Source organism: Paroedura picta, chromosome 11 (genome assembly GCF_049243985.1).
Source record: "Paroedura picta isolate Pp20150507F chromosome 11, Ppicta_v3.0, whole genome shotgun sequence".
NCBI classification, from domain to species: domain Eukaryota; kingdom Metazoa; phylum Chordata; class Lepidosauria; order Squamata; family Gekkonidae; genus Paroedura; species Paroedura picta.
In genome coordinates, this window is record NC_135379.1 from 39,598,273 (window position 1) to 39,621,057 (window position 22,785).

Below are 22,785 nucleotides of genomic sequence, written 5' to 3' on the forward strand. Positions count from 1 at the left end.
ACCTCAGTGCAGTTAGAACCTTAAACATAATAAAACCAAATCCCCCAAATCCCCTAGTAGAACACATTTTCTAAGGAAGGGGTTTTCAAGAAACACACTCCATCATCTTGGAGCCACGAGGCCCAGCTTTGTTCTATCCCAGATCTGATATCACCAAGCAGGATCTCTCTTCAGTTGATTTCAAGGAATGTGGAGAGTCACACATAGGTCTAAAATTAGTGTGGCCAATCAGAGGAAGCACACACTAATTTCTCAGAAATTTTTCCAGTGAGCCAGATGTCCAATTATATCCATTTTTAACCAGAATGATTCAAGTTAACATTGTTGCCATAGAAAACAGCACAATGATGTGTGATCAAAAGCATATACAGAATATTGTCACAGCGTGCTAAAATCAGCCTGGGCTGCAGCCATGGCAAGCACAGTTTCTTCTATTGATCTGACTACAGCCAAGTAAAGCTCTCAGGTTTTGTAATGGTCTGCAACAGAAGCAGGGAATTGGAAAGTTAGTGGGTGGATGTCATAATAGTACTTTGTAAACTCTTTCCAGCCCCCTCCTGCCCCTGATATTTCTCTTAATGTATTTTATTTATTTATAATTTATTTTTTAGATCACCCCTCCCCACAAGTGGGCTCAGAGCAGTTTACAACAAGGATGTACATATTTAAACTATTTTAACAAAAACATGATAAAACTCCAAAAGAAATTAGACTTTGTCATTCTGGCTAGATTTCATAATTGCTGGTGTGGGTGGTACCTTTTCCACTTTTATGTTTATAGCTATATAACTAGCTGTGTGCTTTTCCCAGGGTCCTGCGGGGGAGCCCGGTGTAAAAGGTGACCCGGGAGAACAGGGTTATCCAGGACGTCCGGTATGCCTTACTCCAATCAATTGTGTCCTGTTTATATCTGAGTCAGAAACAACTTCTTAATTACCAAAGTGTATACTTATACTTTTCCTGATAAATACTTTCTGCAAAAGCACATGAACTAATCTGGATAATTGTGAGTTGCATTATGCCCCCTAAGAGGAAGCTCCTTCATACAACTAGCTCCGTCCCCAAGGAACTGTGAGCTCTTGGGTGGGAAAGCTCCTATACCTTTACTATTGTGTAGAAGAGATGATTCAGACAGATGCAGTTTGTGGTGCAGGACTGAGAAAAGGCTATAAGCCTTTTTAATGCTACATGTGAAAGGGGCAAGAGCCAAGCCCCCTGTCATTACAGTAGTGCTGTTTACCGTTAGCAGGTAATCTTTTGCTCTCTTTAAGGGGGAAGATGAATGCCTAAGAGATTCCTGGCTCTTGTTTGCTCGATCTGTTCCCCTTCCCTCTACAGAGTAGATTATAAAATGACAATCACAAGAACAGGATAAAGCTATTAATTCCTTAGATATTTTGAATATAACCCTTTATGCTCTTCAGATATGAGAACGGGAAGTTCTTCCCACACACCAAAGTAGATTGAAAAATTGGGATGTCACTTCTATGTGATGACGGCGGCAAGATTAGTGCTGGCTAGAAAATGGAAAAGGCATGAGCTACCGTCAACAGAAGACTGGCTGAGCAAATTGGCGGATCTCGCCAAGATGGCTAAATTGACATTAATGGTTAATGGAAAATCAGAAGAAGCTTTCTAGGAACAATGGGGTCCTTATCTGAACTATCTAAAAAAGTAAATCAGGACTGAAGGAGCGGGTTCTAATATGCTTAGATTCTAAACAATTGCTTCACTAATGTTTATTATATGTATCTATGTTATTTCTATCTTTTTGGAAAAATAAATAAATATATATATATATATATATAAAAAGAAAAATTGGGATGTCAGGGCACCATGGATCTCGCCTCTGACCAGTGTAGGCAGATAGACAAGGTAACTTCCAGAGAAATGTCTATACATATAGTATTCTAATTCCAATGCTGTTCTCCTAGGGTGCAAAAGGAACAAGTGGACTGGCCTCATTTTCGGTATGTATATTTGCAGAATGCATTACATGTTGCCAACTAAGAAAAAAAATATACTAGTAGCTAATGAATTCCATTTTTTTCATCCCCAGCCCTGTGAACTCATTGAGTACGTGCGTGGACACAGCCGTAAGTATTTAGTCTTAATTTTTTGGTACTAAAAAGCCCAAAGTGTCAACAGGAAAAGATTGGGCTGGGGAGAGAGAATAATCCCCAAAGTCTTGTAATTTGTCTGAAGTGGCCCTTATCTTGATCTCTGAGGTCCTTGGCTGTATGCTGTGGGTTTGTTGGAGCAGAAAAAGAAGGTGGGAAGCAGCTATTTAACTTTCACAGAAGCTACCTTTTATATCTTTACTAGTTTCAAAGCCCCTTTATAAAAGGGGTTTTGAAAGGGGAGAAGGCGCGTCAGACCGGCAGGGAGGGAACCCCCAGCAGCCGCGCTTCGCGTGACTGCTGGGGGTTCCCTCGGGCGGCGGTCTGACGCGGCGAGAGGCGCTTCGCGCCTCTCGCCGCGTCAGTCCGGGAGCAACTGCGAGCCACGCTGCGCGCGGCTCGCAGTTGCTCAGGCTGGGAATCGGAGGGACCAATCGGCAGGCGCTTCTGGCAGGCGGTGCTGGCAGGGGCTCATGGGAATTGTAGTCCATGGACATCTGGAGGACCCCAGGTTGACTACCCCTACCTTATACCTTATACTCTGGTATCTCAAGAAACACATAAAACTAAGGTTTATGTAACCATGCAATTGTGTGTACTTAATAAAGGAAATTTATCATTTAGTTGGTAGATGATTAACCTACTAAAATTATTTAAATCAGTTGATAGACCTAAAAAATAGGGAATCCTTTGCTTTAAAAAATGAACTTTCCCCATGAAAGATCATTCTTCTTTATACTTCTCTTAGTTGATCCTGGTGTTAAATTACTTAACACGACTACATAAATGGCATTATTACACTTGACAGCTGTTGGAAGCAGTCACTGTATTATCTCATGTACTTGCATTTTTATGTAGAAATGTCACAGACATTGTGCTTTATGGACTTTTAGCCCACTACTTACAATTGATCCCCCCCACTCCCTGTGTGCGTTTGCCAATGGAGGTTTCAGTTCAAATACTGGACTCTCACTCATGAACTCTTATCCTCCAAGAACTGTTTTAGTCTTTAAAGTGCTGCATGACTCTTTCTTTCTGCTGCTACCCCACTGGAATCAGTTCTGTTCATGGGACAAAATCTGATCTTTCGGGAGAGGAGTTCAGGCCACTGTATGATGGCTAACCCAAGAGCAATTCTACTGTAATGATTGCTGCTAGTTTCACCTGCTGATGTTACATAATAACATCTTCTGTGTGTTTATATTTTTTTGGTCTTGACCACTGTGTCACTTAAAAATTGAAACTACAAAATAGCTTTATTGTCTGAACACATACAGAAAAGTTACAAATGCTATTAGTAACAAGAATATTCTGTTTTAGAACACTCTGGGTAATGTGGTTTGGAATAATATTTTCTTCTTTTCTTTCCTTTTCCTGTTTAGCTTGCTGGAAAGGTGAGTGTTGGTCTTGATTCTAAGTCAGCTTTTTCTGTAGGGGTTTCCAAAACTTTTTGGAGAAGCTTCAAATGGCAGAGGCACTACAGTGCATGGAGAGTCAACTTACTTCTGATAGGTGAAGGCAGTTCTGAGGGTAGGGGAAGATACAATTTAGAACTGTGCTTCCAAGTAGGTAGAAAGTACAACTTCCAGCCCATAGCCCTGATTGAAATGGAAGATGCTTACCTGACACTACTTTGCAGCTGCAGTAGGGCAATTGCGCCAACTAAAGAACATAATCTCAGATGCCACCCCCTACGTTACAAGGGACAGTCCCAGCTGAATTTTTAAAAAGAACTGTTGTAGAATAAATACACCAGGGGAAAAAGTATGGCACATAAAGGCAGGCTCCGAATTCAAAGTAAAGCTTAAAGGCTTAACTGCTCGAAAAATCTGTTCGTGAAGAAAAGGCTTGTTTTGCAAATTTTTTCTGTTGCGATGGGGTATTCCAGATATCGGCTACTCTTAGGGACAGCACTGTAAGCTAGCTGCTTTCTTATACACGGGGAGCTATTAGCTTTTTTCAAAACTATCCGTGAGCACACATATAATCCATGGACCATGTGTACCTGATTATTGCATATACTTGATTATTGATCTTATGCTACAGTCAATGCAACTCCGGCAGGTTGGAAATAGTAGAACATGGGAGAATGAGTTGTAGAGAGGGGAAGGACCTTGGCAGGCTATAATGGCATGCAGCCCGCCTTCCAAAGCAGCCATTTTTTCCAGAAGTGGAATGAGTTATTTAAACCAGTGGTCCCCAACCTTTTTATCACCGGGGACCACTCAACGCTTGACAATTTTACTGAGGCCCGGTGGGGGGGGGGTAGTTTACTCCTCTACTCTCAACCACTGCCCTAACGCTCTCTGATCGCTATGGTAATGTTTAAACATCCCTTCAAAATAAGATACAGACACGCCACAACAATAAACATAAGGAACATTTTATTTTCATGGAAACTTTAACTCATGACAATGACAAATCAATGGGAACCCTGAGCTTGTTTCTCTGCAACGAGATAGTCCCATCTGGGAGTGATGGGAGACAATGACACCCGAAGTGTGTTGTAAAGGGCCGGGGAAGACGTCCTTCACGGCCCACCTCCAATTAGTCGAAGGACCACATGTGGTCTGCGGCCCACAGGTTGGGGATCGCTAATTGAAACAAATAAATAATAATGTTTGAGTCTGGTGGCATCTTTAAGACCAACAGTGTTTATTCAAGGCATAAGCTTTTGTGTGCAGGCACACTTCTTCAGATACCGCTCTAATACCCACCATATGATCTGTTTCTCAGATTTCAAGAGCAAGTAATGGTTGCTCCAAGGGTTCCAGGGCTTTTCCCATCAGATGTATCTGATGCAATGTCCATGCATATGAAAGTTTATATTGTCAGTAAAACTTTGTTGGTCTTAAGGGTGCCACTGCACTCAAACTTTGTTCTGCTCATTCAGACCAATATGGCTACCCATCCAGCACAAAAAATAAGCAAGATGTGTAGTCTGGAGATGAATTATAATATCAGGAGATCTCCAGCCCCCACCTGGAGCTTGACAACCCCAGGAACAGGTATGTTCACCCCTCGCATTTATCTAGTCACTGGCTACTGGTTTCATTCAGAAACTTGATCCTTTCCAGTTGGGCTTCCATCCTGGCCATGGGGTGGAAACAGCTATGGTTGCCCTATTGGATGATCTCTGGCATCAGTCGGATAGAGGTGGCTTGGCACTGCTTGTTCTTTTAGATCTGTTGGCCATGTTTGATGTGGTTGACCACGAACTGTTAGCCTGCTGCCTCGCCGGTGCAGGGATTCATGGGATAGCCCTTCAATGACTGGTCTTCTTCCTTAGCAATGGGACACAGAGGGTGGCTATGATGGAGAATCTTTTGCACCCACATGGATTCCCTTGTGGGGTCCCACAGGATGTAATTGTCTCCCCCACACTGATATCAGCATTGTCCACCCTCTGGTCTAGCTGATCCAGTGATATGGGCTGGGTTGTCACCAATATGTGGATGACACCCATCTTTATTTTTGTGGCTCCTTATCTATCTTGGAAGCCTCTCATTCAGCCAGTGCTGAAGCAGCTGCATTGGCTGCCAGTGGTGTTCTGGATAAAGTTCAAGTTTCTGGTACTTACATTTAAGGCCATCCACTGTCTGGGCCCAACATACCTGAGGGACCATTTGTCTCCTTATGCCCCCCACAGAGCTCTTTGCTCTGGAGATATGAATAGGCTGGCAGTCCCTGGCCCACAGGAGATGTGTCTGGCCTTGACCAGGCCAGGGCGTTTTTGGCTTTGGCCCCTGCCTGATGGAATGAGCTCCTGCATGAGCTGAGGGCCCCTTCGGAGCTGTCACAGTTCCACAGTGCCTGTAAGAGAGCTCTTCCACCAGGCTTTTGATCAAGGCTAGGATAAGAAGATCTTGGGTCCCTCACTACCCCCTCAGGGGATGGCTATTTTATGGAAATCGGCCACCAGCCGTAGGCACGGGCTGGCTGACCAGGACTCCATGGAGGGTGGGAACCAAGGAGGAGGGATTAGTTGATTAGTTGATTGTTGATTAGTTATATATTGTCTTTTTTTCTCTATTCTGTTTTTTAAAATAATAATGGGGGGTTTAACTTGTAACCTGCCAAGAGCAGCAGGATATAAATTTAAAAAAAATATATTTTAAATTAAAAATAAATGAAATAAATAAATAATTCACTTTGTTGAAAGTGCATTGGCTCTTTCTTACAAACAGACGTAATCACAAACAGGCCAAATGTACATGCTTCCCCCATCACATGTCAATAAGACTGAAGTTAAGCATACTTCCTTGTCTCGGTTTGGAATCGGCAAGATAATTACACATTTTCTCAGAGGACATTTGGAAACGAAAGCCACTTTTTCTGAGAGCTGTTTCCAAGCTCATAAATTTATGGTATTTCTGTATCAGTTTCAGCCATATCCTAATGGCATTTGTTTTTTGTTAAACCTGGAACATCATTGATAGCCAGCCAGCCATGCAAAACAACATCCATGGGGATTCTGAAGGCTCTGGACGACCCTGAAGAAATTCCTGTGTCTTAGAGGAATTTCCTTCCTTAGAAGGAAAGGAACTGTACAGCCTCCAACTTTGTCTAACAAAGCTCAGAGAACTTTCTGCACCTAAATAAGTGGCTGTATATCAGGCAAAGCCTCCTTATATCATCATCATCATAGTCTTTATTACGGTGCTAGACCAGTAATCAAATTACAATGTACATAAAGTATTAGTTGGTAATTAAAATAGTATAAAATTTAAAACATTACATTTTAAAATTCACAAACATATCCTTATATCCTGTTCACAAAATATATATTTTTTAAGTTTAGGCTTTGGTGATGCCACGCCTTTTCTCAGCAAAGCTTCAACATTGTGTCCAAATTAGATATCATAGAATCATAGAATCATAGAGTTGGAAGGGGCCAGACAGGCCATCTAGTCCAACCCCCTGCTCAAAGATATCTTTATTTCGAGAACCGGGATAAGAGTTGTAATTTACTTTGCACACACATGCCACAACAGAACATCTTTAGGGTCTTGGTGTATCTTTTCACTCATAAATATCTGAGGATTAAAAATTCAAAATGAAACTCTCCGCCATGTTTCATTTTTGTTGTTGTTGCGTTTTCTTTGTAACATACTTTTTACTGCTCGGTGGGGACTCAAAGCTGCCAATGTCGAAAACAACAAACTACTGTGGGTTCTACAAATCAGGCAAGCCCGATCCCATAAGATCTCAGAAGCTAAGCAGGGCCTACCCTGGTTGGATGGGAGACATCCAATGATTTGGGTGGATTTCCTCCAAGGCTGAGAGGCAGAGGCAGGGAATGGCAAATCATCTCTGAATGTCCCTTGCTTGGCTGCCAAACAGTCCTCATATCTTCTGGCTACATTACACATGCCTTACAATAAATAATAATCTTCATATATGCAAACCCAGGTTCCTTAACAACCAACCTACTTGTCTGTTATATCATTTCCATCTCCACAAGTTATGTAACATTCACAGCATCAAGGTTAGTTGGTTATAAAACTAAATGTTATAAGTATAGTCTAGCCTGAGTGAAGCCCCACTTTTTAATGATTTTAACGGAAAAGTTAACCATGTGCTTAAAATCTGTCCCAAACCAAGCTGTTCCCTTTTGCCCAGGTTGTGCCCTAAAGGTATATTTTAAGTTATTTAAAAATATGTGCCAATTACTGTCATTTATTGTTTTTATTTTCTATTCCAGGAGCGCGAGAATGTCCGGTCTATCCCACTGAATTAGTGTTTGCCTTGGATGTGTCCCAAGATACCACTCCGGCCGTATTTGAACAGATGAGAGAGATTGTAATCGCGATTGTTACCAATACCAAAATCAGGGGGAGCAATTGCCCTGTGGGTGCCAGAGTAGCCGTTGTGTCCTACAACTCTAACACCCACCATCTGATCCGCTTCTCGGACTTCAAGACCAAAAAACGGTTGCTCCAAGAGCTCAAAAGTCTTTCCTACCAGAGATCCTCGAGTGGGCGGGACATTGGTGGATCGATGCGATTTGTTGCCAGGAATGTTTTCAAGAGAACCCTCCCAGGTGCTAACGTGAGAAAAGTGGCTGTGTTCTTCAGCAACGGCCAGTCTGCTAATACACTCTCCATCAACACCGCAGTCCTGGAATTCAGTGCATTAGATATCCTTCCTGTAGTCATTGCGTTTAAAACCGTCCCTGAGGTCACCCGTGCCTTTCTGGTGAGAAACTGTTCTCTTTTCCCTCTTGGTTTTGAACCACATCCTCTCGAGTTTCAAGCATATGTTGACCTCAACGTACAGGGCCATCCGATGCAGAGTTATGGCCCTCTAAATCCATTGGAGTTAATGGGCTTAGAAGGGTGTCGTTCTGTTTAGGATGACACTGATAGGCTGCTAAATGTAAGTGGAGTTACATTACAGATTCAATACTGAAACAAAATGGATTCTTTAATTCAACACCCAATTGGACTTGGGAACACACGGAACTTGATCGAGCCTAGCAGGGGCTGGATTCCACTCATTTAAAGCTTGCTTTTTAATTAACTAAATAAAAAGAAGGGATTCATTTTTAAAGGATTTACCTCAATTCAGAATTTCTTCCGTGAGAAGGTCAGGTACTGTCTGTCTGTCTAGTCCGTTTTATCATGCCTTGCACCAGGAAGCATGGGGCATTAATTTCCTTTTCCCGTAGTATCCTTATAACAACACTGTGAAGTAGGCAAAAAATAAGAGCTGGACATGGTATAAACATCCCATGGTCATCAGTAATCTTCACAACAGCATAGATTTTTATGAGGGGGTGGAACCAAAACTCAAATCCTAATCTGTTCTCCAATCACTAGATCCTTGCTATGATGGCATTAGAATAGATTATCCTATAAACTTCTTGTTTTATTGGATTATGGGCAATTTATTACAGGCAATTTATTGGGCAAAGACGCTTTCTACAGCATTTCAGGAAGATATGAATAAAAAGCACAGAAGTAAAACATCTATCCCTGGCAAATTTCCGTCTGGCCTCAGCCAGGTGGAATGAGCTCCCAAGAGAAATCAGGGCCCTGTCAGAAATCAGACAGTTCTGCAGGGCCTGCAAGACAAAGCTCTTCTACTATGGTTGAGGTCAGTGGGACAACAACAATACTTCCAAATCTCAAGCCTCCCTCCCGCCCCCTCTGCCCTCCTTTCCCCATCTGATTCCTCTTTACTCTAACATCTGTCTGACAACGAATTATGGATTTCTGATTAATGCAACTGTAATTAATTGTGGCTTTTAACATTCTTAAATTTTATATCTGTTAATTTTATTTGTTTTACTGTTTTTTAGACTGTGTAAGCTGTCCCAAGATGATATGTCTGAGAGGGGCAGTATTTAAATCTCCAAGTAAATAAATAAAATAAAATTTTCTCTTTCAGAAAAGGAAAAAGCTTCAGGGGACTCACGAACTATACACATATTTTACTACCCATCTACTTATTTACAACTTCTTCCCCCCCCCCCCAATCTTTTATAATTTTCAGATGGATGACTCTAGACAGTTTCAGGTTATAAATATTCATCAAGAGAGAGATTATAAACCAGCTTTACAAAGATTCCAGCTGTGCATACTTTGCCATGGTAAGATCATGTGAAAAAGAACACGAGAACCAGACACCTCCCCCTCCCTCAAGCATCGCTTCTCTTTCTTTACATGGTAGTGCTAAATTAATTCGATATCCATTTGCAGACCAATGCAGGTTGAACACATCTTGCCTTCGTGAAAAACGTTCCTCGCCTCCAGCTTACGTAGATGCTGCTTTTCTTTTGGAAAGTTCAAGGAAAGTAACCTCTCTTGACTTCGTGAAGCTGAAAGATTTCCTGAGCCTATCCCTTGAGAACTTTGATGTTTCTGCTCAACCAAAAAGCAGTTTGATAGGCGACCGGGTGGCTGTGTTGAGCCATGCTCCACCAGACTTCAGACCTCAAACACAAAAGATTCCAGTGAAGCCTGAGTTTGACTTGGTGACCTATGGTAATAAGGAGCGGATGAAGAGGCATATCCAAGAGTCTGTCTGGCAGCTGAATGGAACAACGGCCCTTGGCCACGCCATCCAGTGGACCATCACCAATGTCTTCACAGAAGCGCCCAACCAGAGGAAACACAAAGCTATCTTTGTGATATCTGTTGGGGGGACAAACCAATGGGACAAGGAAGTGTTGAGAGATGCAGCCCTGAGAGCCAAGTGCCAAGGTTACGCTCTCTTTGTGCTCTCACTGGGGCACGAATATGACAGTGCAGAACTTGGGGAACTGGCCAGCCGACCCCTGGATCATCATCTGGTACAGCTTGGGAGATGCCACAAGGCTGAACTTGGATATGCAGTGAAATTCCTGAAGCCATTTCTGCAATTTCTCCGGAGTGAGTTGTACCAAAGCTAACTTTGTTCTGATTTTTTAAAAGAGCTTGGAAGATATTCAGGGGGGCTTTTTTCACCTGTTTCATATCGGCCTGTGTATATAATATAGAAAAAAGCAACAGGATGATGCAGTTAAACAACTAGAGGATAGAACTGTTCATTGTTTTACTCCTTTGTCAAGCATCTGGAGAACCTGGGTTGTCCCTCACCATAATACATTTATACGTAATAAAGTTAAGGTGGCCAGTCTCCAGGTGGTGCTTGGAGATCTCCAAACTACAGATCTCCAAAATGTTTAAAATGACTTATTTGGAGGGAGTACTCTATAGCATTAGGCTCTGCCATCTCCAGGGAATTTCTCTCCAAATCTTCAGGACTTTCCTAACTCAGAGCTGGCAACCCAAAATTGAGTAATGGGGGGGGGGGGGAAGCATAAACTGACATTAAACTGTAGCTGGCTTTTATGTTTTTGGTTTCTATTGAGCAGGCATTGATGCAGATTGTTTTGTAATGCATGACTGATTGAAACATTATTTCCAGGCGAAACAGGACTTGTAGAGTTTGTCAGCATTCCCCCCTGCCCCCCGCAGACCCAATGGAATCAAAGGAATGTCATTCATAAAATACTTCAGTGAGTGACCTTGCCTCAGTATGAATTCAGGGCACAACTGGTAGCTCATGCCAGACATTCCACATGGCTTTGTCTTCTAGTTTCTGGTTGTATTCTAGAATTTGTAGCCCACACAGTAGCAACAGATAAAGGCACTGCCCTTTCTTTGCCAGTCTACTTGATGACCACAGTCTCCAGATTTGTGATATAGATGTTGACTGTACAGTGACACCCACAGACATTTTTCCAACCTTTATCTGAAAATAAGGCATCATCTGTGCTGCTTAATCAACCCCAATGCTACCTATAGTACTGGTGTTTCCCTATTTATCCCAGAAGTATTAAATATGTAGGTCAGTGTTTAGCCAACATTAAAATTCAAGTCTGTCGCTTCTCAAGCAAGTGGTAGTCTACCAAGGGAGAGGTAGACCACTTCCTTACACTCGGCTGGTTTTGCTGCAGGAGTGTCCTCAATGCACGGGCGAAAGGAATACGGAAAGGATCAAATCAGAAATGAAATTGATTAAAGGGAATAGTGCATTCTTGTGGTGCGAAAATCAACCAATCTAATCCCTCACAATATGCTGCTGAGATTGAAGTCTAATGGAATCCAAGCTGATGCAGAAATCTAAGTGACTGGGCAGCAAATAATCCAGAAGGGAAGAAGTCAAACCAAGGAACTCCCCAGCTCACAAAACACAGATTGTTTAGCAACACACAAAAAGTATATATTGGAAAAATAGTTGGTTCCCATGTGGAAGGCAGAAGAGATGATAGCTTGGGAATCAAAGAAACCAGTGAATGGATTTAGGTGTATGTCCATGAAGAAGCGCTCCATGAGCCAAATTAAGATAAAATTGTCTTCTGGGATCTGCTAGTGGCTGCCTGTTCTCCCCCAGATAGGTCAATGAATCAGTCATGGTCCTTCAATTTCCGCATTTTTGCTCTGTGATGGTCAGAGCTTTTGCTTGCTTTGATGGGGGAAAAAATCTCAGAACCCAAGATGGGGATCAGAACAAAATGGGAACAGAGTAGCAACAGTATTCCTTCACTGGGTTTCTGCCTGTCATCCATGTATTTTCTATTTTGACAGATGAGATTAACAGCTATCCACCAGGACAGCTCAGGAGAAGATGCTCAAACATCAACACCCAGGAGCCTATATATGTTCCATTACCGTCCAAGTTCAGGTAAATGTGTTCCTTTCTAGAAGTTCTCTTACTGTGAGTTGTTGTTTCAACTGAACAAAAATCTCCAGCCTATACATACAGGAACTAAACCGGTAGAGTGGCCTTGATCATAGAAGATCTGGGGTTGGGAGAAAGACCGTGGCTCATTGGTAGAGCATCCAGCATGCATATAAAAGGCCCCAGGTTCAATTCCCAGCTTCTCAATGTTTACTATTCTTCATATACATCTTTTTAGCAATTTGCAAAATAAGGTAACATAAGAAAGATGATTTGTGACGCTTGGGTGCAAAGGAAGGAATTTTAATACAAGAAGCTGGCCTAAACATGGGAACAAATATTGGGAATTTGACCTTTAATTTCATTACATGAATCTAGTCAAATAATTGCCACTTGAATTCTGTCTATAATATTAAAATGATGATATTGGTGTACTTTAAAAATGTCCTTCCCTGCAACCACTCTGTGGTTGTGAGAGTCATAAAAAATATAACATAATTACTTTTTTAAGACCAGAAATCAGGCCTAGCTGATCTGAAGGACCATTTCCACATGGCCTCCTGCTTGCAAATGTGGGATGGTAAATCTTGCGTTTGCAGCCCTCCTCACAGGAGACCCCTCCCATTTTGGTGCCAGTTTGGTGTAGTGGTTAGGAGTGCGGACTTCTAATCTGGCATGCCAGGTTCGATTCTGCGCTCCCCCGCATGCAGCCAGCTGGGTGACCTTGGGCTCGCCACGGCACTGATAAAACTGTTCTGACCGAGCAGGAATATCAGGGCTCTCTCAGCCTCACCCACCTCACAGGGTGTCTGTTGGGGGGAGAGGAAAGGGAAGGCGACTGTAAGCCGCTTTGAGCCTTCTTCAGGTAGAGAAAAGGGGCATATAAGAACCAACTCTTCTTCTTCTTCTTCTTCTTCTTCTTCTTCTTCTTTTTTTCTTCTTCTTCTTCTTCTTCTTCTTCTTCTTCTTCTTCTTCTTCTTCTTCTTCTTCTTCTTCTTCTTCTTCTTCCATGTTTTGCCTCTGCCCTGTCACAGCTTTTTGCCTCCTGACAAGGCTTCAAGGGAAAACAAGCCAAACTTCTCCCCTTCCTCTCTGGCTAGTCAATCACAGTAAGCCAACAATCACAGCACAGCAGTTCTCTCATGGACTGAAACTTTCTTCCCTCCCCCTGAGTCCCAAAATTAATTTTTTTTTAAAGGCACTTATGTGTTGCTATGCGGTAATGCCATAACAGGAGCATTTCTAATATAAATCAACACTGCCACCTTGCTATGGAGAAATGCCAGAACGATATAGCATCTCCCCACTTTTTGGGATTCATGTTCTTTTGGACTTTATTTATTTCTGGATTTATTTCTGAGATGCTGAACATGGTAACTCGAGCCAAAAGAGTCATTTTTTGTAGATGATTGGCTTAAAACAAAGCGCTCAGACCCCTGTATGATCGGGAGAAGGCTGTTCCATCACCACCACCCCCTTTCCTAGCTGATTTTCCACCTCCAGAAAACAGAAACTGTGCTGTGTCTTGCCTGCTTGATCCCCAAAAGACCGTGGACACTTTGCAGAAGATTTTATTTTACCTTTGACATTATGGCTTTGCAGTCATGCTGCATCTCGGACCGCGCCATTAAAAAAAATTATCTGGAGCAGGAAATGGAGAGGGGAGGGTGGGTATGAGAGCGGGCGGGACAATGCTACAAAGATACCTTTCCCCTTCCATACAGACTTACCCCTGGTTGCTCACTTTTTGCGATTTCTCCCATCCCAAGGCAAATCTGGGCAAAACTCGAGCCAGCCCTTGGACAGCCTTGGGATGCAGGCGAATTCATGTGGAGGGGGCTCTAAAACCCGCCAGCAACCAGAAGCTGTCCAGGGGCAGATTCCTAGTGTGGAAAAGGTGAAGGTATTTGCTGAGTCTATGGTTGTCAATTCCATCATGCAGTCACTAACTCTGTGTCAGAGACAATGGGGAGAGGTCAAAGCATCAGCCAAAAAACATCAATAGCTGTAGCACAGGTGCTAGGGCTGGTGGGAAGCTTAAATTCTGCACTTCATTCACGAAGTCCATCTAGGAATAAAATATTCAGGGCCATTTCGCACGGCTTCAAAATAGCACAATGGTTGCTAATTGGAAACGCTACTAATTTGCCATAACCCACGACGTCGTAGACAATCTGCAACAATCCTGAAACCGACCCGCAAAAAGCGCTTCGTTGTGGCGCTTTCAGGGGAATCCAGAAAAGTGGATTCACCCTCCGGATAGCGATACACTCCTGCAACCAATCTGCAACAGTAGCGCTAAAGACCTGTGCGTTACCATTGTTGCTGGTTCTTCAAAGTCCCTCCCCCTGGCTCTCTCCTCCAAACTTCCGGCGAAGCGATCGCCATTTTTTTTTCTCCGAGCGAGCGGGGATAAACGCACCGGCGAGCCTCTTTCTGTTTAGAGGCTTCCCTGGCTTCAGTCCTTCACCTTTAGTCACTAAGCACAAACCACTTAAAAGCCCGTTTGCTGAAATAAAGTCCCTTTATTTTTTACACATAAATTCAGCCGAAAATCGGGCCCGTGAGAAGGGGGGGGAATTTTTTTTTATCACTCGAGGCAGCGTGCAAACGATCATACAATCAAACGACAGCTCACATTAGGCAGCTGGATGGGTCTCTCCGTAGCAACGAATCTACCTAGATTCGTTGCTATGGGTCGGTTTTTTTTTTAAAAAACCTTTCTTAAAGGGAAAGGGGCTGTTTGGGAGCATGCTAACGGCTGCCCATTGGCTGCTTGACGGCCAGGGGCGGGACGAGCTTGGCAATAGCGCTTCCTTTCTAGCGATTTCTCCCGAGACCGGAAGCCTGTGGGAAACGCTAAAAAACGCAACTGATTCCACTACAAAGGCAGGTATGCATAACGACGAATTCCACTATTTTAAATGGCGATTTTTCATTCCGCAAACAATTTGCAACAAAGATCCCCGTGCGAAAAGGCCCTCAGTGATCAGATGGACATTTTACTTCATGGCAATTATATATGAATCCACTGCGTTGTACTGAAATATCGGCAAACACTTTAACCCAGATTGTTTTTTTTTCTTTTTTTCATCTTCCTAGCTTTGCAATGGATGAGACGAGGTCCAAGAGAGCTGGAGGTCTAGAGGCTGGGCCTGCAGTTTGGGAACATTTTCCTGGAGATTCAGTATCCCCAGAAAACTTCATCAGCAACCCATAGCAGGTCGTTGTAAGAAAGATTTCTATGATACTATTGTGCAAAAAGAATTTGAATTTATTGTTGAAGCTGAAGCCACAACAATCATGCAAAAAACAAAGTTTTAAAATAGTAAAATGAAAAAAATATATACATATATTTGTCACATTATTAACAAGTGACCACAAAAAGAAAATTGCAAGTGTAGAATAAAATAAGTGAAGTGGAATAAAAAAATTATACATCAACTAAAATAAGGATTCCTTGGCCATACTTGAAACAAACCTTTTTCTATTAATAATGGATGAGGAAATGAAATTAGCAGCCATTGAAGTGAAATTAGTAGCCATTGGAGGGAAAACATCTGCCAAAAGGAATATTATTTTATCATCACCTGGGCCAGAGGCAGTGGACAGTACTGTGTTCAACCTGATTTGGACATCATTGTGTAGAGGCAATACAGGACGTAGATCTTCTACATGGTTAAGCCCACCAGGACACTAACGACAATCTGGTGGGACCCGATTAAATCTGCCATGCAAGTATGCAGAAGGGAAGGTCTGAAACCTCACACAAGTCAAGGCTCTTCTAAGATGGGCATCTGTTAGCTCATTTAGGTATCTGGATAAAGATCTGGCATATTTAAGCCTCGGATACCACCTGAAAAATTTAGAGTTTTGGATCAGATCCTTGACATGCAAGGCATCTTTCCCACAAACCCAATCTCTATTTTCCGTCCCATCATGCACACTGCCGACCTTTCGTATCCCAACAGTATGTAGCCGGTCATTTTAACTTAAGGCGATGCAGCCTTGCCTAATGTAACTTTTAGGCTCGAAAAAGTGGTTCCCTCCACCCATTTTCTTCATATTCCTTCCTTTTCTTTTCAGGCACTTGGAAACTGGCAACGTGAAAATCAGGCTGAAGAAAGAAACCTCTGCAGAGCCTTGGCAAGAAGAACCGGGCTTTTTAAATCTTCACTGTTGCCTATACCACGGAAGCTCTCATTCATTCATTTGTTTAGGAACCAGGCTCTCAAACACTGGAACGTCAGAAGACTGTTTATGAAACCTGGAAGTACCAAAGAGGATTTCGGAGGGTGTAGCACATTCGTTTAGGCTGAAGACTGAAACGTGTCTAGAAACAAGAAAGTTGTCCCTGGACAGTGAAGATGCAACCCAGCGACTGACTGGCCTGATGCCCTTGAAATGTTATTGAAAGAGCCCTAGGCAGAGTGCTTGCATGGATTCCTCCCACAGGACTCATGTGATGCTGAAAGGGCCATGTCTACACCGACATCTTTCCTGCAGATTAAAATTCAAGTCCAGTAGCACCTAAAGACTAACAAAGTCTACCCAGGTGCCAGCTTTCATGGCCTTTGCCTGGATAGCCCAAGCTAGCCTGTTTTGGAAGCTAAGCAGGGTTAGTATTTGGATGGGAGACCTCCAAGGGATACCAGGACTGTGATGCAGAGGCAGGCCATGGCAAACCACTTCTGAATGTCTCTTGCCTTGGAACCCCCACGGAGGTCAGGGTAATTCAGCTGTGACTTCATGGCATTGCTCCCCGCCATAAGTTTCTGTAAGCCAAAGATCACTTAATCAGGGACCTTTAGGCAGGGGTAGTCAGCCTGTGGTCCTCCAAATGTTCATGGACTACAATTCCCAGCGTTTGCTGACAGGGGCTTATGGGAATTGTAGTCCATGAACATCTGGAGGACCACAGGTTGACTATCCCTGCCTTTAGGTGCTGCTGGACTCCAATTTGGGTTTCCTCTACGGCCTAATAGAGCTAACCACCTGGAGCCTTCTTTGCTACAGATTGTTGTGTGGTTTTTCTCATGGCTGTTTTGTGGGAAACACCCGCAGGGGCAGCCCTTCCCACATGAATGCAGGGCTAGATGTGCTTGGGCCGGGAGCCCCCCCCCCCCCAAAAAAAATAGAGAGTCTTGCCTCGTGTTCCTGTAGCGTTTAAAAGGTATTGTAAAAAAAAAAAGGGGACTCAAGTCACTCCATGAGTGGCGGAACACGTGAAAGCTTTGCAAATCCTTATACTGGCGGTTGTTATACTGCCTGGAAACACAGTAGAATGCGAATTTTCAGCCATGCTTTAAGACAGGGGTAGTCAAACTGCGGCCCTCCAGATGTCCATGGACCACAATTCCCAGAAGCCCCTGCCAGCGAATGCTGGCAGGGGCTTCTGGGAATTGTAGTCCATGGACATCTGGAGGGCCGCAGTTTGACTACCCCTGCTTTAAGAGATGTATGATACAATGGTGCTGACAGCAATTTTAGAAGGTGCTACATAACCCATAGTAGTCCAGTGCAATAAGATAGGCGGGCTCCGAAACCACTAGTGCAGTGGTTCTCAACCTTCCTAATACCGTGACCCTTTAATACAGTTCCTCATGTTGTGGTGACCCCCAACCATAACATTATGCAAGGGTTCTGTCACAGAAATTAAACCAAAACTGACCAATGGCGTGAAGATCCATTGTCCATGATTGTATATAAATTGGGTTCCCCCCCCCCAGGGTTTCTCAGTTCAGTTCTGCCTCTTGTCCCACTATGCCGATCTCGCTCTTTTCCGCTGCTCCAGACAGACAAACACTCTATCTTGATCTACCCTGCAAGGCTGTTGTGTGGATGGCGCCCCCCTGGCCAAGCTGCTTGCCCTGCCGGGATCCCTGTGAAAGGGTCATTCAACCCCCCAAAGGGTCCCGACCCCCAGGCTGAACCACTGCACTAGTGCATTCAGGGCTGAAGGATCTGCTGTGTAGACTGTGACTCCACGGGACAGACTCTGATTGGCGGCACGCTTTGATGTCTTTATCGAGGTCTGCTCAGCCCTACATCATGTGAACATTTTGTTTGATCTCTTTAAATCTCCTTGGTGCTTGTGCTTTGATGCCCTTCCCAAGTGATGGGACACCATTCCAGTGTTAATACAGTCAACAGCACAACAGCTCAGTCTGTTAAGAGATACTGATAATGAGGCTAAATGGCTCTTCCGAGTAAATTGAATAAGAGCCCAAAGTAGTTTAATACAACTAAGTAGACTTTGAAATTATTTCAGTGATCCAACAGGTATAAGGAGGGCCTGCAATGCATGATCTTCTCAATATTGGCAGTTGCCGTTTTGTGTGAATAAGCATTTTCCAGGTTTGTTGTGCATAATCAGAAGAGTATGCATGCATGTACCAAAGCTAGCATGGTGTAGTGGTCAGGAGTGACAGCTTCTAATATGGCCAGCCGGATTTGATTCTTAGCTCCTCCACATGCAGCCACCTGGGTGATGTTGGCCTAGTCACAGTCCTGATAGAGCTGTTCTCACAGAGCAGTCCTGTCAGAGCTTTCTCAGCTCCACCTACCTCACAGGTTGTATGTTGTGGGGAGAGGAAGGGAAGGCGATTGTGAGCCGCTTAGAGACTCCTTTTGGTGAAAAGTGGGATATAAATACCAACTCTTCTAGAAAATGTATTGGCCTTTTCATACAAAATGATGACTGTGAGTATAGAGAGGATTGTGGGTAATATGCACACCAGTTATGCAAGGTGGGAGCCCCAAACAGCTGAACAGGGCTAAGGACTAGCAGTGGACAGTCGCATCCAGAGGGCGCCTTTTTGCATTTCAGATTGTACCATTTCACGCTGCACCAAGAGCTGGCTGGTATCTTAGGCAACAATTGCTGTTGGTTGCCTCGTGTGGATTGCGGGACCCAAGCGGGTTGCATTTGACAATGGTTTTAATTGTCTACTGCGGAATATCCCCTGGTTGCATTCCTCCTCCAATGTGGAGTTCAGATGTAAGGGGGGGGGACAGTATCTTGGACACCTGAAAAACCGACATCTCTCTCCACCTGGAGGGTTCTTGACGTCCTTCTCTACACGAGCTCTCAGTATCATTCTTCATCCTCCCACACATACACAGATTTACACATCTCCATTCCATAACATGAAAGAAAAATACCTATTTCTGCAATGACTTTTCTACTTACTTGTGCTTCTGCCGTCTTAGTTAAAAAAATCTGAGTAGGTGTTCTGAACAGCATGCGGGTGGTGGTACTGTTTTCACACAGGTGCTTTTAAAAATTAAAATCAATTACTTTTGATCATGACTATCTCGGGTTGCAGAAAACGTGGGCAGTAACTTGTTCTGTATGCAACGGCCTACTTATTTTCTTCAGTCTGCTTCCAAAAGGGGAATTAAAACACATCCCGACTACAGGCTGGTTTTAAAAATTATTTGGTTTCAAACAAAAGTTTCTAATGGCAACATCTCCAAAACTGAACACAGAAAGGCGGCTCAAATAATCATTTCCCATTTATAAAACTGGATGGGACAAAATGTACAGGTGTTTCAAGACTTGGTTGGAAGACCTTTTTGTCGAGGTGGTGAAAATTTAAGAGTCTCTACTCAAAGTTCAAGATGGGATTTTCAGAAACGCACACATAACAGGCAGTATGGAGGGATCAAAGATCTGACAAGGACGGCCAAGGAACTGATGTCTCAAGGCAAGAGCAGCTCCCCTGAACAACTTGGCTTTGGACTGCAACCCATATGCTGGGTGAGTTAGGTGCCTCTGCAACATTAGAGGGGCACCTAACATTTGGGTAAGTTCAGTCCACAGAACTTGAACCATGTTCAAAGACCCACAAGCACATGGCCCTCTTCCTCATGGACTGGGTGGATCTTTTGCACAAGATGGGCACACAGCCAGAATAACACCACCATGAAAAAGGCCAGTGGGTTGGATCCAGCCAGCTTTTCTCCTCCTCAGCTCATCCCATGTGGCTTTTGTACATGCAGCTCCCATGATGCCTAGTGCAGCCTTTTTGGGTGGTCAAAAGAGAGCCCTCTTTCCATTTTCACAAGCAGAAAAGATGGCTGGGTGCAGCTCCACTTTGGTGGTTTTATCCAGATGCACATTGGGCATAACAGGGAGTGTAAAACTCAGCCATACTTCAGTATCTCTTTTCTTGCAGGAAACCACTGAAGACTCAGCAACGTCCAGCTGTATGGGGGAAGGGGTTGTCATACACCTCTGACATTTTTAAGAGGGTGGGTTTAGGGGAATGAGAGATTCCCTGATTTGTATGGTTCAGTTCAAACTTTATTACAGCCGTTCAAACCAAGTTATATGAAATTAATACACAAAAGACCAAAAGAATATGGTCATTTAATATAATACAATTTAAAACAGATCATAAAATAGAACTTAAAATTATGCTACTTTACTTTAGAGCAGGGGTAGTCAACCTGTGATCCTCCAGATGTCCATGGACTACAATTCCATGAGCTCCTTCCAGCATTTGCTGGCAGGGGCTCATGGGAATTGTAGTTCATGAACATCTGGAGGACCACAGGTTGACTACCACTGCTTTAGAACATTGGATTTTTATGGCAATGGCACAAAACTTAGCCAGCTGAGTTGTCATCTGGGGGGGACTCATCACTTAGCAGCCTCTTTGCTCGATCTACCTCATGATGTTCTGGTAACTTTTTAAGGAGTGGTTCAAATCAAGTTGCTACGAATGTCTACATAAGCAGGGCAGTGGAACAATATATGCTCTCTTGTATCAATTTCGCCATTCCCACAAAAGAGCTGAAGGCAAGACAGAGCATCTTGCAAGGGTAAATGCCCTTCTTTGCTTACTTATTACCAGCTGAGACAGATAAGTGGCAGGGGCTGTTGCATGAGAACAAGCCCAGAATCAAACAAAATCAAATTCTTTAGCATGGTCTGTAAAGGGCTATACAAACAGTGTCATCCGTCGTCTTTCCCTCACAACTTAGAAGTAGAGGAACGTTCCAAATCCAACCCATTTATTTTTCAATGAGAATTGTACAAGAGTTTGAACATATGCGAACAATAGTGCAAAATTAACTTTAGAACTTTTTCTGGTCCGGTCTGTAACAAACATCAGCTTCCATAAATATTGCAGACGGACAACGTAACGGCCTTCGTCGTGTCTATAGCAGGCAGAACAAACGATAAAGGCTTCTAAGGGGGACCACGGTTCTTCATTCTAATTGCTTCCGTTTGGTGCTTTTGGAAAGTGCTACATCAGCCAAGCTACATATTGAAAGAGGGAGATCTGAAAGGACCACGAGTATTTCAGTGATCACATCCATCCCTTCATCCATCACCTTCATCAGCCTCACAGTCTATGGCTTCCTGTTCTGGATGCAAATATTTTTAACCTTTATTACAAGTATTTACAGTAAATACAGATCAGTTCAGTCTTCATTTCCACACTTTTACGATGCCGTCTCTGGACGCAGTCACTATGAACCCTTGGGTGGTCTGGAAAGTGGCAATGTCCGTAATAATATCGTGGTGTCCGACAGGCAGAGATTCCGGACCTCTTCGAGGGGTTTCGTCTGTGGGACCCATCTTTTGCTTATTCTGTATTTCCTGCCAATGAGGACAAATGACAAAAAATGTAGCTGGGGTCAAAGGTTATAAGAATGTTGCCATAGTTCCCAAGGGGTTTTCAGTTTTTACCTTGACAGCAATTTATGGGATGCACTATACTGTGGGAGAGGAACATGGATAGAGTGGTTTACCAGCCAATCACAGCTGACTTATGGAAACTCTGTGGGCTTTTCAAAGCAAGGGACTTTCAGAGGTGGTTTGCCATTCTTTGCCTCCCTGGTTTTACTTGGTGGTCTCCGTTCCAAATACTGATCAGGGTTGCCCTGCTAAGCTTCTGAGCTCTGATGAGATTGGACTAACCTGGACTTGCCAGTTCAGGGCTGTGTGTTAAGTGCTGTTTATTCACTGCGTGCCATGAGTCTGCATCACAGACATCTACAGGTTCTGCTGTCGTCAGCAATGGTGATACAATTGTCTAGGACTATGTCCCTTTGGGAATATTTAAAGCCTTTTTAAAACAATTGTGGTTCCCTGTGATGCTCTGTTCAAAACGCCCATCTGGGTGTAAACAAAAAATGCACAAGACCTAGTAACAGCCTTTTTGCACTGCTGGCTGTGCCACTTAGCATAAGTCCCAGAGGAGTTTAGCGTAGTGCAAAATGGAGAGGTACTTTGAGAACAGTATCTGTTTTCTGGTGGTGGCTGTTTGTTTTTAAATGTGGACTGTGTCACCTACGCTGGTGGGAAGGGGACTGGAGTGAGAATGCCATTTCTGTGTCTGTGATTCTGTGAAGGTTCAAGGGGGTGGCAGGTTACAGTGGATGAGCAATAGGATTCTGAGTGTCCTGCATAGTGCAGGGGGTTGGACTAGATGACCCAGGAGGCCCCTTCCAACTCTATGATTCTAAAACCCCTCCATT

General features: G+C 43.5%; 2 protein-coding genes across 3 annotated transcripts in view; one reads left to right on the plus strand and one right to left on the minus strand.

The window, feature by feature from the left end:
* LOC143820171 (collagen alpha-6(VI) chain-like) overlaps window positions 1-19,712 on the plus strand; it is a 71,098-nt gene extending 51,386 nt beyond the window's left edge. Inside the window, exons 30-39 of the mRNA XM_077302637.1 lie at window positions 811-873; window positions 1,935-1,970; window positions 2,060-2,096; window positions 3,503-3,514; window positions 7,825-8,318; window positions 9,618-9,714; window positions 9,824-10,495; window positions 12,197-12,293; window positions 15,394-15,514; window positions 16,378-19,712. Of these exons, the coding sequence (XP_077158752.1) occupies window positions 811-873; window positions 1,935-1,970; window positions 2,060-2,096; window positions 3,503-3,514; window positions 7,825-8,318; window positions 9,618-9,714; window positions 9,824-10,495; window positions 12,197-12,293; window positions 15,394-15,511 (1,626 nt within the window). The 3' untranslated portion in view covers window positions 15,512-15,514; window positions 16,378-19,712. The remainder of the gene's footprint in view (window positions 1-810; window positions 874-1,934; window positions 1,971-2,059; window positions 2,097-3,502; window positions 3,515-7,824; window positions 8,319-9,617; window positions 9,715-9,823; window positions 10,496-12,196; window positions 12,294-15,393; window positions 15,515-16,377) is intronic.
* Window positions 19,713-21,667: 1,955 nt separating this feature from the next.
* The window catches only part of PIK3R4 (phosphoinositide-3-kinase regulatory subunit 4), a 37,577-nt gene continuing 36,459 nt past the window's right edge, over window positions 21,668-22,785 (minus strand). For both annotated transcript variants that reach the window (XM_077304404.1, XM_077304405.1), the window contains exon 20: window positions 21,668-21,904. In XM_077304404.1, coding sequence (XP_077160519.1) covers window positions 21,734-21,904 — 171 coding nt within the window. In that variant the 3' untranslated portion in view covers window positions 21,668-21,733. The remainder of the gene's footprint in view (window positions 21,905-22,785) is intronic.